This window comes from Dama dama, chromosome 27, assembly GCF_033118175.1.
Source record: "Dama dama isolate Ldn47 chromosome 27, ASM3311817v1, whole genome shotgun sequence".
In the NCBI taxonomy this organism is placed as follows: domain Eukaryota; kingdom Metazoa; phylum Chordata; class Mammalia; order Artiodactyla; family Cervidae; genus Dama; species Dama dama.
The window spans coordinates 21790536-21807464 of record NC_083707.1 but is presented as its reverse complement, the minus strand read 5'-3'; the positions used below and the strand labels follow the sequence as shown (position 1 = coordinate 21807464).

The window sequence follows — 16929 nt, the reverse complement described above, 5'->3', positions numbered from 1 at the left end:
TCAAAGAGTTGGACACAAGGACGTGACTTAGCATGCACGCATAGGAATGAAACTGCTAGGGCACAGAGTGACTCTGTATTTAACTCTCTAGGAACTCTGTCTTTCCACCACGGCTGAACCGTTTTGTGTTCCCACCACTACCGTGTGAGGTTTCCCGTTTCCGTGCATCCTCACCAACACTTGTGATTGTCTGTCTTTTTTTATTATAGCCATCATAGTGAGTATGAAGTGTCTCAGTGTGGTTTTGATTTGCATCTCCCTATGACTAATGGTGTTAAGCATCTTTTCATGTACTTATTGACTGTTTGCCAATAATCTTTTTGGAAATGTCTATTCAGATCTTTTGTTAATTTTTTATTTGTCTTTTTAGTGTTGAGTTGTAAGATTTATCTATATATTCTGGACATAGATCCCTATTAGACATGATTCACAAATATTTTCTCCATTCTTTGGGTTGTCTTTTCAATCTTGAGAGTATCCTTTGAAGTTTCTAATTTTGATGGAGTCCAGTTTATCTATTTTTTTTTTCCTTTGGGTGCCTACGCCTTTGGTATCATATCTAAGAAATCATTTTCTCATACAAAGTCATGAATTTTTATACTTTATTTCTTCTTAGATTTATGGTTTTAACTAGCATTTTTGGTTGTAAATAGCAGTTTTCTATCCCTTTCTAATTTTATGTTGTATGCTTTCCTTTAGTATTCTTCACAGATAGAATAATCTACTGTCTCTCATTTGAAAAACATACCAAACCCCTATTAAGCTGTACAAATTAGAGTGATCAAAAATATTTTTTCTACAATTAGTGATATCAATTATACATACTGTTTGTTGTATACAAAAATTTTCCTTTGTCTCCTGGTAACTTCTCTCTCATTTCCTGAATAACTAAAAATTAGACACATCTTTGCTCATTTTTCTTTTCTAAAAGTTTTAAGTAAATAGAATCCAGTAACTTAATTTATATACTAAATAGCTGAAATAAATTTTATTTGCTTATAAACATCTTTTTACAAATCATTAATTAGCATGTTATTCAAAATATGTTCCTGTCAATTCCATCTATTCATTTAAGTCCCCTAAAATTGCTAAGCAGCATTTCTTTACCCCTACTCAGTTTTCATATGAGCTAGAAAACGTGCAATACTTTTCTTAAAAGTGAAAGTGAAAGTTGCTTAGTTGTGTCTGACTCTTTGCAACCCCAGGGACTATACAGTCCATGGAATTCTCCAGGCCAGAATACTGGAGTGGGTAGCCTTTCCCTTCTCCAGGGGCTCTTCCCAACCCAGCGATTGAACCTAGGTCTCCCGCATTGCAGGTGGATTCTTTACTAGCTGAGCCACCAAGGGAAGCCCTTTCTTAGAATAGTACTTTATCATTTTTCTTATAAAAGTTTTACACACCAATTAAAAAAAAATTAAAACACAGATAAACAAGTAGGAAAAAGTACTTAATCTCCTGAAAATGCACCACCTCCGTCAGTGAGAAAGTTAGTTGAACTTGACTTCTGGTTACATTTTCACTCTAAGTTCAGTTCAGTTCAGTCTCTCAGCCGTGTCCGACTCTTCATGACCCCATGGACTGCAGCACGCCAGGCTTCCCTGTCCATCACCAACTCCCAGAGTTTACTCAAACTCATGTCCATTGAGTCAGTAATGCCATCCAACCATCTCATCCTCTGCTGTCCCCTTCTTTTCCCGCCTTCAATCTTTCCCAGCATCAGGGTCTTTTCCAATGAGTCAGTTCTTCGCATCAGGTAGCCAAAGTATTAGAGCTTCAGCTTCAGCATCAGTCCTTCCAATGAATATTCAGGACTGATTTCCTTGAGGATTGACTGGTTTGATCTCCTTGCAGTCCAAGGGACTCTCAAGAGTCTTCTCCAACACCACAGTTCAAAAGCATCAATTCTTTGGCTCTCAGCCTTCTTTATAGTCCAACTCTCACATCCATACATGACTGCTGGAAAAAACCATAGCTTTGACTAGATGGACCTTTGTTTCACTCTTTAACCTCAAAGAACCCCAAGAACAAAGAACAATGTCTTTGGGTGATTGGGTTTTATTATTATTTTTTTAACCGAAAGTCTGCAGACAGCTGATTTTTGTGTCTTAAACCTGAAGTCCTTGCCACCATTGTTTTTTTCACGGCAGGTTCCACTCCTTTCTCCTCTTTATGGGCCACCCACCGTATGCGATTCGGGAAGTGAACATAAACAAGTTCTGCAGGATCATCAGTGAGTTTGCACTGGAGTACCGTACCACCAGGGAGAGAGTTTTGCAGCAGAAACAGAAACGGGCCAACCACAGAGAGAGAAACAAGACCCGGGGGAAGATGATCACTGATGTAAGTTTCATGAAGTCGGTTTCTTTATGTCATTTATTCTGAATGTCTGATCAACCATAGAACCTCTCCACAGTTTAGAGACTGCACTTTTCTCTTCTTGTGACCGTGAAAAAAATGTTCCTCTTTTAAAAGGTGCTCTTAAACTGTCCCTCTACCACTTCGGTGAAAACCTGAAATATAATGAACTTCAAACTAGGGTGTAAATTCAGGAGGGGTGGCTGGTGGAGGAACTTTAACCTACTACACAAGTAATTAGCTTGGTGGGCTGTGTGATGCTAATGACGTTGAATACTTGATTCCATCTTCAACCCTTATGAAGTGGCTAGAATTGAAAGAGGAGAAGAAAAAGTCTGAAAGATGACACTTACCATAGGAAGACAAAGGTTCTGATTTGGGAATTGATTCAGGATTTTAATAATTGTGATAGTATTAGCTAATCAATCAGTTGACACCTGGACCACCCATTCTAGGCATTTGAATGGAGAAATAACTGATGTGGTTGCTCAAAGACATAATCTTATGGGCTCTTGGCAGTCTCTTGAGTTAGAAAATAAGAGAGGAGAACCCAGAGGGCAGTGAATTTAGCAGGAGTCTCTGATGGCTCCTTGGGGAGCCCTGCACACTTGCATGCCTCCCCAGCCCCTGGGCTTGTCCTCCATCTCTTCCACCTCAGCACCGAGCCGACACGCACCATGGGTGCCTTGTGGAGGGCAAAGCCCTGTGTGAAGACGCCAGAGACAAAGACACGTAGTTATGGTGCCTCTTTCTGCTGGGCCTTTGTGAAATTTGTGCTCAGTCACTGCAGTCATGTCCAATTCTTTGCGACCTCGTGGACTGTAGCTTGCGAGGCTCTGCCCCTCTTTATATCGCTCTGAGAAGCAAAGTGCCTCTTAGATCCAGGGACCAGAATAGGTGAAGGATTAAGACACAGAGAGTGACCTCATCGTGGGGGTTGCAAGCCTCTGCTAAACCCAAGTCAGGCAGGTTTCTCTGGGAAGGAATAAGATCAGTTAAGACGACCTCACTGAGGCTGCCTTCTGTGCCCACGGTGATCAATCATCTTGTAAGACATAAAATAGCAAATATGATTGCTATTCCCGAGAGGTGTGACCTTCTCAGATGAATTATTTTAGAAACTGTGTTTCAATTTTAAGGCATTTTGAAGGAGAACCAGAGACTAGTCTCCTTACCATTCACCCTACCCTTGATCCTTGTTTCCTTGGAATTTGCTGAAACCTTAGGCAGTGCCCAGATCACATTTCTGCAGAAAGGACCCTTTCTACAGATTGTTCTGAAGACCAATGCCATCAGATGAGTCTGCTATCTCCTCTCGTAAAATCTGGGTTCGACTGGATCTTCAGCTTCCTGGAAAGACAGCGACTCAGGAAGCAAACTGAACCACTTGGGCAAACCGTGGCCCACATTTCATTCCAAAGTATTATTTTAAAAAGTTTAAAAAGGGAAGTAGTTAGGTTTGTGGCCGTGAGACACACTGGATTGTGAAAAATACAAACTCAATGTGCTTATAATTATGAAAACACATCAGAATTTCTTGCCAAATTCTTGAGATTTTTTTTTTTTTTTTACAGATCCCACTAATTTTTAAATTGTGTCCTTTTCTGAAAATATTCAGTCCTCCTATTTATAAACAGGGGTAAATGTTTCTAGAGTTGGATTCAAAAATACTTAAATTCGCATTGAAATCTGGACAACGCAGGTTTCTTCAGGGTTCGTCCTCAAGGTGGCCCTTGTTTTTGATGGGGCGAGTGACACCATTCATGTAGAAAGATTGCCATCTGCTGGAAGATTAGGATATTGTCACTCAAAGCAAAGTTTACAGCTTCAGGTTTTTCCAGTTCTCAGTTAAGCACCCATTGTGTACCCACCAAGGCACAGGGCTCCTAGGAAGATGTGAGTACAGTAGCAGATAAACTTGTACCCCAAGGGTGTCATGATCCGGGTAGAAAACGACCCATATGCACAACTGAAAACAAAAGCAGGCAATAGAGAGTCGCAGAGCCCCTGAGCATCAGAGCTGGAAGTGGTTTTTAGAGAAAACTGTGGGAAGTCATTCTTAATATAGATGCTGAATAATGAGGATGGAAGTGGTTGCAATTAGACAGAGAGGACTTTAGGAAAACCATCATTTTATGAGGCACAGAGAAGTCTGGGTAAAATCTGAAGACCCTGCATTCACAGTCAGCCCCATACCTACTCTCTCGTGCCTCTCCCCCATCTTCTTTCTCCATTTCTGAATGGGCAGACGGCCTCCTTTCTAACTCTCCAGGAGTCCTGCCATGTAAGGGTCAGTGAGAACTTAACTCACGCCTTTTTCCTTGTGTCCTAAACTAGTTCCAGGCAATATAGTGCATACACAAGACAGCATAAGGCAAGTGTGGCCCTTTCTGCCTTCATCACACCTTAGATGGGCAGTGAGAACATAGGCTGTCCATCCCAGGACTCTTAGAGCCCTGCTGAGGGCCGTGGTCCTCCTGGGTGAGATCCTTAATCTTCCCCAACCCCAGCTTCCTCTTCTGTGAAAAGCAAATGCTAGTGACTGGGGGGTGTTGAGAGAGTTAGAGGTAAGCACGTGTGCTAATCACTGGGACAATGCCAACTATCTGGTTAAATTAAAGAAGCTCTAAGATTAAAAAAAAAAAAAAGTCATCACTCATCACAAGGCTGATTGCCTGGAGGCAGTGTAGAACTGGAAGCATTTTGTCATTTCGGCTCCCAAAAGTTTAGTCAGTTCTGAAAAACCTGCGTCTGATTTGCCATCCTGGCTTGTAACCTCAGTGGAAACACAAGTTAAATTGAGGATGTGTTTGATTTAGAATTAAGAAATTGACATGACTTTCACCCTCAATTTGCTTTTTGAAAAGGAGTATTTTATTTGGTTACTTAAAGCAGTTTGGCTGGTGATAATTAAAAGAATGGTGTGTCCGTTCAGACAGCCTCCACGAGGGACAGGTAAGATTTTAAAAATTGTTTGATGTTTCTGAGGAAAGAGTCAGGGGACCCATCCTGTCCAGGCAGTGGTCCCCCTTGTCCTGAGTGGCCTGTGTGTAGGCCGGTTCAGGGGGACCCAGACCTGGCAGCCTGGGCAAGGAGAGGCTCAGCACTCGGAGTGAGAGGAGGGGACACAGTGGACAGACGGACACAGGCGGAGGGAAGTCCTGATGGCTGGCAGGCGGTGGTGTGTTCCCTGGGACATGGCCAGCCCAGTGACCGGGGAACAGAGGTCTTTAATGGTCAGGGGACCAGGTGAACCAGTTATTGTCCTCCAAGGCAGCCTCAGGAAATTGGCCTGACCTTGGTCAGGACTGGTCTTGGGGCTCTCAGAGAGAGTGTCCAGACAGGAGGGCTATGCAGGCAGGACTCAGCAACTCACATCAAGAAGGGTGTGCCCTGGGTGCGGTGGCTGAGTCCTTTTGCTGGAATTTGATGTGGCACTGCCATGATCTCATCTTTGCTGACTTCTGTGCCTTCTGAGAATCCTTTCTGTCTTTCCCATCCTGTCCTGTCCTCTCGAGTAGACTGACGAAGAAGACGAAGTTGAGGTAGGATGTTTATAAACATGGAGAATGCCACGCGTGACCCTCCCGAGTGTGCCGTAGAATCTAACCTGACATGAGCAGCATGGCGCGCCAGCCCTGTTCAGCATATTAAACCTCGCATGACTGTCTCCTGCTGGGTTTCCGTGTGATCACTAACCTCCTTACATGGGTTCTCGTCGTGGTGTGTGTCCCAGGGACTGACTGAAGGGAAACTGCATTTTCCTAGCTGTCCTGGAGTCCCAGGCCCTGTGAAGGGTGGCAGGGTCGGCGAATCTCTTCCTCCTGCTGGACAGGTGGACAAGGGGTGGGATGGGTGGTGGCTCCTTCCCCGGACCCTGGTGCAGATGCCAGAACCAGAGGCCAGGGCAGGGCTGCCCAGACTGAGGATGAGGAAGGAGCCACGCAGATGGTACGAGCCACAGCTGTGTCCTGGGCTCCAGCACCAGGGCTGAGATGGTGGGTAAAAAAGAGGAAGCCGGGGATGGATGGAGCTGCTCTTTCAAGTGTTATTCTAACTGTCTTTTGATTTTTCATCCAGATGTTTGTCTTTGTGTGCATATGGCCTGATACTATAGCATACCTCTTGTAAAACATATATGCTTTGTTCAGCCTAGAATTAGAGAATCTCATCATGGGAGTGTAATGCTTGTGAAAACAACTGAATTTTTGACACAACGAGAAGTGAGTGTTGCCAGACTCCATTTCAGCATGAATTTCTGGGCCATGTTCTGACCTGGGCCCTGAATCAAACTCTTTTGGGGCCTTTGGCAAATCACTCCATCTTGGACGGCCTCAGTTTCCTTCTCTGTAAAGCGAGGGGGACAAGATTCTGCACCTGAATCCCACTTTTAAAATTCTACCATAATAAGTGATCCATACGAACGCTTTAACTGCTTTCTGGCACCACATTTGAAAAAATAAATCGCGCTGTATCTGATTAACAGGCATGTTTCAACACTCACATCCAGCCTTTGGTGTTAGAAACAGATTTGGTTTCTGAGTTCTTCCCAGAGTTGCAGTCCATCATTCCTTGCCGGCTTCCAGATTCTAGGGAATCTGCAGTGAGCCGGGAGACAGACTACAGTAGAGGGATGGGTGTGGTCCTTCCGGGACCAAGGCTTTTCTTTCTGATAAGAGAACTTGCCCCCCATGCAGCCGTCTGTCATCAGTTCATTGACGCCCTCACTGACTGCAGTCACTAACACGTCTGCCAAATGCACATAAACCAGAAAAGAGAGAGACAGAGAAGGCTTTCCTCAGCTGGAGGTTTGCTGAGCTTGAGTTCATTTTTGGGGAGTCACCTCATGCCGTAACCCCCTTGCTCTTGCAGTCTGGCAAGTTCTCCGGTGGTTCCCCGGCGCCCCCAAGCCAGCCACAGGGCCTGAGCTACGCGGAGGATGCTGCTGAACACGAGAACATGAAGGCTGTGCTGAAGACCTCATCCCCCGCCGTGGAGGACGCCACCCCGGCGCTGGGCGTCCGCACCCGCAGCCGCGCAAGCCGAGGTAACGCCGTCTTCCGGGGTCCCCCCACAGGGTAGAGGTGACTGTGTGTCTGTCTGGGAAGTGGACGGTCCACTCCCCGGGGCTCTCTATACTGACATCATCATTCACTCACACCTTTGTGACCTGCCTTCATAGCTTCATTTCGAAAACAAGCAACCTTCCCCAAAGCACAGCTTAGTTCACACAGGAGGCCTGAGTCCTGTGAACGAACCCTGTGGGTTAAAGCCGAGATCAGCAGGACTTCCCTGGTGGTCCGGTGGCTAAGACTCTGCGCTCCCAGTGCAAGGGGCCTGGTTCAATCCCTGGTCAGGGAACTAGATCCCATGTGTCACAACGAAGAGTTCACAGCCAAATAAAAATAAATATTTTTTTAAAAAAACAACCAGAGATCAGCAAACTATGTCCTCCAAACCACAGTGAGCTGGCCATTTACTCTTGTAAGTCAGGTCTTAGTGGAACACAGTCACCCTTGTGTTTATGTGTGCTGTTTATGATGCTTTTGCACTGCGGGGCAAGGTCGAGGGGCTGCGACAGAGACTGCAGAGACCATGGAACCTAATGTTTTTCCTCTCAGGCAGGGTACAGAACAAGGTTGCTGACCCTTGAATTAAAATGCTATCCCTTTTTGCCTTTTAAATCCTTGGAGCAGAGAGGAAACTAAGCTTCAAGATGGTAAAGACAGATAAGAGTTTCCAAGTTTGTTTCATAACTTGGAAAGGATTTTTAATCTGAATTAAGAATTAAGATGCATTTTGCATCTGAGAGTGCTTACCTGTGTTTCCCTGGTCTGGGCTGATGCCACGTTCACCTTCCTAAGTTTCCTCTCTGCCTGCAGGATCCAGCCCATGCTATTCATGTGATATGTTGAGGTCCCCTGGGGTCTGGTCCCCTCCGGGCCCCCACATACTTGGTTTTCACTTGGTCCCACATGGTGTGCATCACCCTACTCTGCACATCCTGTGTCTCCCTGAGGGCCCATCATGGCTCATGCTGTCCTCTCTCCTCTGCCTGTCCTGTCACCACCAGAGTCTACCTCCTCCACGCTCTCCACCTCACCATGAACTCCTGAGACCCCAGGTTAGGTCTCAGGAACTTACAAACTTTATAACTAAAGAGGATGAACCCCTGGAGGACGGACTTTCTCCTCTTGGTGTTTGCTTAGCACATACTGTGCACACAAATTAGAAGCCATGTATTTATTGCCCAAATTGAAATGCTTTAGAGTGTAAAAGTGGAAACCGTGACAAACCTGATTTTCTTGGGCTCCAAAAATCACTGCAGACATTGACTGCAGTCACGAAATTAAAAGACTCTTGCTCCTTGGAAGAAAAGCTATGACAAACCTAGACAGCATATTAAAAAGCAGAGACATCACTTTGCCGACAAAAGTCCATATAAGTGAAAGCCATGGTTTTTCCAGTAGTCATGTACAGATGTGAGAGTTGGACCATGAAGAAGGCTGAGTGCCAAAAAACTGATGCTTTCAAATTGTGATGCTGGAAGAGATTCTTGAGAGTCCCTTGGACTGCAAGGAGATCCAACCAGTCCATCCTAAAGGAAATCAGTCAGTTCTGAATATTCATTGGAAGGACTGATGCTGAAGCTGAAACTCCAATACTTTGGCCACCTGATGAGAAGAACTGACTCATTGGAAAAGACCCTGATGCTGGGAAAGGTTGAAGGTGGGAGGAGAAGGGGACGACAGAGGATGACATGGTTGGATGGCATCACTGACTCGATGGACATGAGTTTGAGGAAGCTTCTGGAGTTGGTGATGGACAGGAAGGCCTGGCGTGCTGCAGTCCGTGGGGTGTTGCAAAGAGCTGGACACAACTGAGCGACTGAACTGAACTGACAGTGTCCCTAAATCTAGTTCCTTCTCCCCTTCTTAATGCTGGATGTTTCTCAGGGCTTTTTCTTTGATAGGCGGCTAAGAATATGCCGGAAGAAGGGATGCCTATCTCCGCCCTTCCCCACTGTTATCCTGACTGAGACACAGATGGTAAATAGAGCAGTCAGCCCTTGTGCTACAATTTTAATCCCAGACTTTACCCCAGACACATGCAGGTGTTACTGTTCACATTCAAGGATCAGAGATTAGGTTCTCTGCGATTTGGTCTTTCTGAACCCTCTGATTTTCAGGTAGTGTTGGACGTAGAATTAGGAAAAGAAAATAACTTATTATTTGGCAAAGCACAGGCAGCCTTTTGGTGAGCAAAAGCAGATAGATGCGACTGTGACAGACCACAGTCCTGAGTACTTGGTGTGGGACATTCTGATTGTCTGATTTTTCACGTGGAAAGAAAGGTGCCCTCTTCTTGGCCAGTGCTGGCTATAAAAGGCCTCCATTTCTCAGATCAATTAAGCAGTGACAGGAGAGAAAGAGTGTGTAAACAAGACAGAACATAAGAGGAGAGAAAAAAGTTGGAGAGATCAGAAGGTGAAGAAAATAATATCATTAAATGCTGAGCAGTAGAGACTGTCAGTCTAGACAAAGCATAAAGCAAGGATAAGAATAAAACAGCTTTGCACTGTTGGGTGTGAGGTTGGGAATCATTGGCTCCCCCAAGGCGTAGGGCATCCTATGCATGAGTCTGTCTGTGCCCCAGCAGCTCCCGTAGCCTTTGTCTCCTAGGCTAACCGTGGCCACCAGGAGAGCAAAGGCAGCGTGAGCACCTGCACCGTAGTGACCCCAGCCATCAGGAGTCGAACTGCTGTGCCTTCGTGGACGCAGGCTGGTGCAATTAAAGCCACCCTGGGAGGTGGAGTCCAATGTCGCTGTGCTGTGTGCTTACTCACTTAGTCGTGTCTGACTCTTTGCGGCCCTGTGGACTGTAGCCCGCCAGTTTCCCCTGTCCATGGGGATTCTCCAGGCAAGAATACTGGAGTGGGTTGCCATGCCCTCCTCCAGAGTATCTCCCAACCCAGGGATCAAACCCAGGTCTCTTTCTAATGGAACATAATTGTTGTTGTTGTTCAGTCACTTAAGTCATGCCCAACTCTTAGCCACCCCATGGACTGAAGCACGCCAGGCTTCCCTGCCTTCACCATCTCCAGGAGTTTGCTCAAACTTATGTCCGTGGAGTCAGTGATGCCATCCAACCATCTTGTCTTCTGTTGTCCCTTCTCCTTCTGCCTTCAGTCTTTCCCAGGATCAGGGACTTTTGTAATGAGTCAGCTCTTTGCATCACGTAGCCAAAGTATTGGAACTTCAGCTTCAGCATCAGTCCTTCCAATGAATATTCAGGGTTGATTTCCTTTAGAATTGACTGGTTTGATCTCCTCGCAATGGAACATAATGGGTTGTGCTAATTTTAAAAGAGAAAACCCTTCCATAGTGGAAAGGACAAAAAGAAAAAGATATTGCTAGCTTTGTGCAATGTGGGCTCATTTTCACTAACTGATAAAAAGGATTAGAAAGGAAAGTGGTTCAGTCTCTCTGCACTTGCGGAGACTTCTGCTTTCAAGTGGCATGTCACAGGGAGTAGCAGGTCACTACTCCTGCTACTGTAAACCATCAACTTTAATAAAATAACAAGAACTTCCCTTCAGGATACATCAGAGAACTGTGAAAGGAGAGAACTAGACAAATTAGAATTCTAGGTGAGCTGAGGGCACCTCTCTGAGAGCATTCACCTAGTCTGGGCCCAGGCTGAGAGTTAGATTTGCTGTGAGCAGAATAACTTTAATAGTGAAGAGAAGCCAGCAGAACTTGCAGTAGTCATGTGAGCTGGCATAAGAGGATGGAGCTAGAGAAGCTTCAAATGCAGACAATTTTCTTCATGGGATATTTGCTAAGTACTGGGGCAGCATGAGGAGGTGGGGAGGAAGAGGCCGTGTCAGAAAGGCTATAGAAATTTTCCTACAGTCTTTATGTTCTGAGGACACAAAGACAATTTAGAGTAAGCACCTTCAACAAATGCATACAGATAGTTAAAGACAGAGATGGACTGATTCTCAATGAAAACTGCTATTTGGCCCCAATCCTGCTGAGTCCTCCCAGGAGGCTCAGTGGTAAAGAACCCACCTGCTAATGCAAGAGACATGGGTTTGATCCCTGGGTCGGGAAGGTGCCCTGGAGAAGAAAATGGCAACCCACTTCAGTATTCTTGCCTGGGAAATGCTATGGACAAAAGGAGCCTGGTGGGCTATAGTCCATGGGGTCACAGAAGAGCAACTAACACAATAAGAACTGCTCAGTCCTTCACTATGTCTGCTTAACAGAAAGGGCAAAGATGAGGGGGAAATGACACTGACTTCAGACTCTGCATTCCTTTCTACTCACAGTACAGTACATAGTCAAAATTAAGAGCCAGGAAAACATGAAAATGTGACCAAGAAGAAGAAAAGTAGACTAGAGCAGCAGATCCACAGGTGATCCAGATGTTGAAATATGCAGTCAAATTTAGCCATTTATAGTTGTTTAAAAAAAAAAAAAAGGAAAATAGAGACAGATTGATCAAAAGGTTGAAATTTACTTAAAAGAATCAACTGGAAATTCTAGAACTGAAAAGAAAATATCTGATATGATTAAAAAATATGATGGGTTTAACAGCAGAGTGGTACCAGCAAAAGAGGTTGGTGAGTTCAAACAAAATAGGTTAACAGAAAATATACAAACTGAACCATGGTGAGAAAGAATGAATGAAACAAAATGTAAGAGATTGGTGTAGTGAAATGAAGTAAAAATCCCTCAATCGTGTCTGACTCTTTGCGACCCCGTGGACTATAGCCTGCCAGGCTCCTCTGTCCATGGAATTCTGCAGATCAGAATACTGGAGTGGGTAGCCATTCCCTTCTCTAGGGAATCTTCCCAACCCAGGTATCTAACCCAGATCTCCTGCATTGCAGGAAGATTCTTTACCATAAGAGATAGGTGGGACACAGCCAAATGGTCTAACATATGTGTAACTGGAGTATCAGAAAGAAAAAATGGTAAGAAGTAATAATTGAAGAAATAATGGGTGAGAATTTTCCAAAGGCTCATGACAGATAGCAATCCACATAGTTTAGAGAAGTGGCAAGTCCAAGGAGGGGCTTCCCTGGTGGTCCAGTTGTTAAAGATCCACCTTCCAATGCAGGGGACGTGGGTTAGATACCTGGTCGAGGAACTGAGATCCCACCTGCCTCGGAGCAGCTGAGCCCTTGCACCACAACTGGGGGAGCCTGTGTGCCGCAAATATGGAGCCCCGTGCTTTAGAGCCCATGCTGTGCAACAGAAGTCAGCATGCCAGAAAGCAAAGACTGATATTTAAAGACTGATATTTAAACAAATCCAAGGAGAGGAAATACTAAGAAAACCCTACCTAGGCATACCACAGACAAACTGCCAAAACCCAAAGATACAGATAATGTCTTTAAAACAGCCAGAGAGAGAAGAGGGTACTCTCTGAGGAGCAACAGTAAGAATGATAACTCACTATTAATCGAAACTATGGAAGTCAGAAGAAACTGGAATGGCACCTTTAAAACTGCCAAAGAAAAAAAGAAGTTTCTAACCTGTTAGAAATCTATACCCAGGGAAACTCTTTTAGAAATGAAGGTAGATGTTTATTACAGTAATATAATATCTATTTGGATATAATTATTTTCATTTTAGACTATTTCTTTGTTAGATTTTTAAGGGAAAAATTAGTTGCAGTGTTGTCTTTCAAACTACAATTTGCCTATTTTTTAAAAAAATGAAGTCCAATCGCTTCTCGGCCTTTTGGCTAAGATCAAGTGTAGTATCTGTTCTTATCAGTTTAATATCTGATACGTCCTCTATCCGAGGACAATATATTAAATGGATTTTTGGAGCTGGGAGTTGGAATAGGAGCTTGCTCCGTCCACTCCACGCATCGACCTGGTATTGCAGTACTTCCAGGAACGGTGCACCCCCTCGGGGGAAAAAAAAAAAAAAAAAAAAATGAAGTCCAAATAAAATGACATGGTACTATCATAGTCTGTAATGTTTTATCTGCTCCACCATCTCTCTCTCTGTTTGCATATATTATATATAATAAGTTACACAGACATCTCAGTATATATCAATGTCTTTCTAGCACCTGGGAGACCCTGGGGAGCCCCCTTGGAGTCTAAGGTATGGGCAGTGTTCTCCTGTGGCTGTATGTATGTGCACAAGTCCCAGAAAGGGAAGCATGTACACAGCCAAGAATGGAACGGGCTTCAGTGGTAATTGGGCAGTGAGGAAAGTAACCAAGGGGAGAGGGGATAAAGAAGCAGAACCAAAACTGAGGTCATGAGAAGATGATAGCATCACAAAACTGAGTCTGAAGGTCCTGGACAGATGGCCAGATACTCCTTGTGGGCATCTCCTGATATGTCACAGTGCAAGCAGATCCCCAAGAATGTGTAAGATGGACGTATAGGTAATTCTCAGTGGAAAAATCAGATGATGCCTTCATTTCTGGCTCGTTTTAGGAGCCAGTTATATTGTACTATGAGCGAAGACAATTGCCTGAGCTTTGTGTGTTTTGGGAAGGGTAGCTTGGCATTTCAAAATGGGGCACAGAATCTTAAATCAATAGAGAAAAGGGAAAACAGGAAATTGCTGGGTAAAATGCAGTTGTTCTGTTGATGGCTTTGTTGTGAGGAAGGCTGTGGTTCAGAGGCTCTGCTGAGCCCAGTCTGAGAGCTCTGCTGCTGCAAGGCCTCTTGCCTTCTATTAGAACACCTAGACAAGCCTGACAATGCAGGAAAATTCAGCAATTTCAAAAATTCATTTCTGAGAAGAACATATTTTTAGAGGGTTTTATGATGCTGAAAACACTAACCTTCTGATGGAAACAAGTAGATCAATTGTCATTAGGTATAAGCAGGAAAAGTTAAAATGTCCTGATTTTCTATATCCTAATGTTGTAAGTATGCTCCACTCATAAAACAAAGCAATTTTTTAAAATGACCCACAACAAAAGCCTTGTTAGCAGAAAACATCATTGTCCTATGGCCTCTGTCCTCAAATACATGCAAGTGGTCAAACACAGGAATCCTGATTCTCGTTTGCCAAGTATGTATTTTTAATGTATTTAATTTAGTCATCTGAATTTTACTAGCAGAAATTATGACTAAATTATAGTATATTGCATATTTTCTGTCTATAAAATGTACAGTCTGTTGAGCTGTGATCAACTATTCCCTACAATTTCTGTTAATATCCAAACACCAAAGTTTTGAAAAATTAGTATAGAACTCAAAATTTAAGATAAGTGTTTACTAACATATTTTCCCTGTAGTTTGAGAAAAGCTGACTATTCTTCAGCTTTAGCTGGACCTTGGTCAAGTTCAGGGTACCTGTGTTCCACAAACACAGAGTCTGAGAACACTCACTTGAGAAAATTCACAATTTTGAGCACATTGTACATCTTTTTTCTTACAGAAGCATATTTCCCATCTTAGAGAAGAGATTTCACAGAAAAGTTGATCAGTCACAAAGTTCATTTTTGATGAATCAAAAGAGCATTCATTTCTAAGTGTTTAATATGATTTGAGAACCCATGTTTTTGTGGTACTTTCTTCTTGCTGGTCTAGAGGCAGGTGCTTTCATGTCAGACTGGGACTGTCTTAACAAATAGCTATAAACAAATTTTTTTCTGGTCAGGAAGCAGATGAATGTACCAAAGAAAATGTTGTTTTGGGACTTCCTTGGTAGTTAAAGAAGTTGGTTAAGACTCTGCCCTCCCAATTCAGGGAGCCCGGGTTCGATCCCTGGTCAGAAAACTAGATCTCGCATGTTGCAACTATGGCCTGAGAAATAAATTTTGTGAAAGTAGACAATGTGTGTTCCCTTCACTTTCCTAATGGAAGAGGGCAATCCTGTTATGATTTTTAAAGGATAGGTAATCCAAAGATGAACCATATGTTACAAAATCCATTGACTTTTATTTAACTGAATGAGCAGTTAGGGTTAGTTGACATACACTAGGCACATACAACCAGAGATAGACAGCTGAAACGTAGCAAATGTCTCAGGACATTTCTGGAGCGCATCACTGGGTTTCTGCGATGTGCAGGGCGCCATGTAGCATCGGGAGGCTACCCCCCACCCCCCACCCCCGCCATGACTACAGGACCTGGCAGGTGGAGACATATCCAGAACAGTGAGAGATGGGGACACAGCTGTGTGACTGAGGAGTACAACATAATGTGCCGCTGGCATGATTCCTGGGAGGCCAGAGCCCCGAGGGTGATGGTCCCAGGTCACTGCGGTGCCCCTGCAGTGGGGACAGGTCAGCTCCCCGGCCCGCCAGGCTCCGCCCTGACTCCGGCTCCGCTGGGCTTACTGCCGATGGGCTTCGCTGCCGCGGTGCTGTGTTCTCCTTCTCTCTGAGTACCTCGTGCTCTCTGGGTGTTTGATTCTTCAGGATCCGCTAGTTCCTGGACCATGGGCATGGATGACTCGCCTAACGTCACGGACGATGCAGCTGATGAGATCATGGACCGCATCGTCAAGTCAGCCACCCAAGTGCCCAGCCAGCGAGTGGTGCCGCGGGAGAGGAAGCGCTCCCGCGCCAACCGGAAGTCTCGTGAGTGTCTAGGAGTCGGGATGCGGGACTCGGGCTCCTGGGAGCAGCCTCCTGGCGCTCTATGACCCGGGAGGGCGGGGACTCCGCGGTGGGATTTAGTGAATTGTCCCTGGTGCCCGGAGGGCCCACCTGTGGTCTTCGACGAAAGGGTTTTGTGCTGGAGCATCAGCACTGGCCATTGAGGAAGGAGGTGTGCTGCAGCCGCCTGTCCACCGTGGTTGCCATGTCTGGTCAGGCCTCCCCTGGTTCACACGTTGTCCCCGGGAAGGTCTGAAAGGCCTTCGATGACCTTGGTGTGCAGGGATGGATACAGTGGGCCAGTTGCCAAGTACTGCCCTGAGTGCTTTGCTGCGGCCATATTTCTGCCCCTCGCCCAGCATCAGGGGGGCACTTTCTGGGCTGGAGACTGTTCCCCAGTGGTTCACTGCTGCCCGTGAACGTGCTGAAGATGAGCCGAGGTGGCAAGTGATTTTACAGGCATTGCTGCTGCTGCTGCGTCGCTTCAGTTGTGTCCGACTCTGTGCGACCCCATAGATGGCAGCCCACCAGGCTCCCATGAACAGAGGAGCCTGGTGGGCTGCCGTCTATAAGGATGGTTAAAATCGTTCATTTTAGCCTAGGTTGATCAGGCTTTTAAAAAAATTTCCTACCAAATAGAGGATATTTCCTGCTCCCTTTTACCTGCTCCCACTGGCTAAATGACAGGTGTGGAGACACCTCTGTGGGCACCAGGCTGAGTCTCACAGGGACGGCTCACTTTGAGAAGCAGGTTCCCTGAATCCTTTGACATGGCCATGGCCCTCCTGTGTTTCAGAAGAGAGCTCACCCCCAAAGCCTTGGCCTGCTGCCGGTCACTCAAGAGACAGCTTGAGTCTCCACCAGCTCAGCCTCCGGGAATGCTGACTGGGACAGGGATTTCTGATGTTTCGTAAAGAGGATGCCTGGTCGCCTCCCCTTGTCTTGGCTCCCAGAGTGAAAAGAGAGTGACCTTCAGGAGGC

At 45.2% G+C, this 16929-nt stretch overlaps 1 protein-coding gene and 1 non-coding gene across 3 annotated transcripts in view; both read left to right on the top strand.

The window, feature by feature from the left end:
- FHOD3 (formin homology 2 domain containing 3) overlaps positions 1–16929 on the top strand; it is a 518587-nt gene that overhangs the window by 487723 nt on the left and 13935 nt on the right. For both annotated transcript variants that reach the window (XM_061130778.1, XM_061130777.1), the window contains 3 exons: positions 2151–2343; positions 7231–7405; positions 15769–15930. In XM_061130778.1, the coding sequence (XP_060986761.1) occupies positions 2151–2343; positions 7231–7405; positions 15769–15930 (530 nt within the window). The remainder of the gene's footprint in view (positions 1–2150; positions 2344–7230; positions 7406–15768; positions 15931–16929) is intronic.
- Positions 13097–13287, top strand: LOC133047884 (U2 spliceosomal RNA). Its single transcript, XR_009690891.1, has one exon. It is a non-coding gene; the product is annotated as a U2 spliceosomal RNA (small nuclear RNA).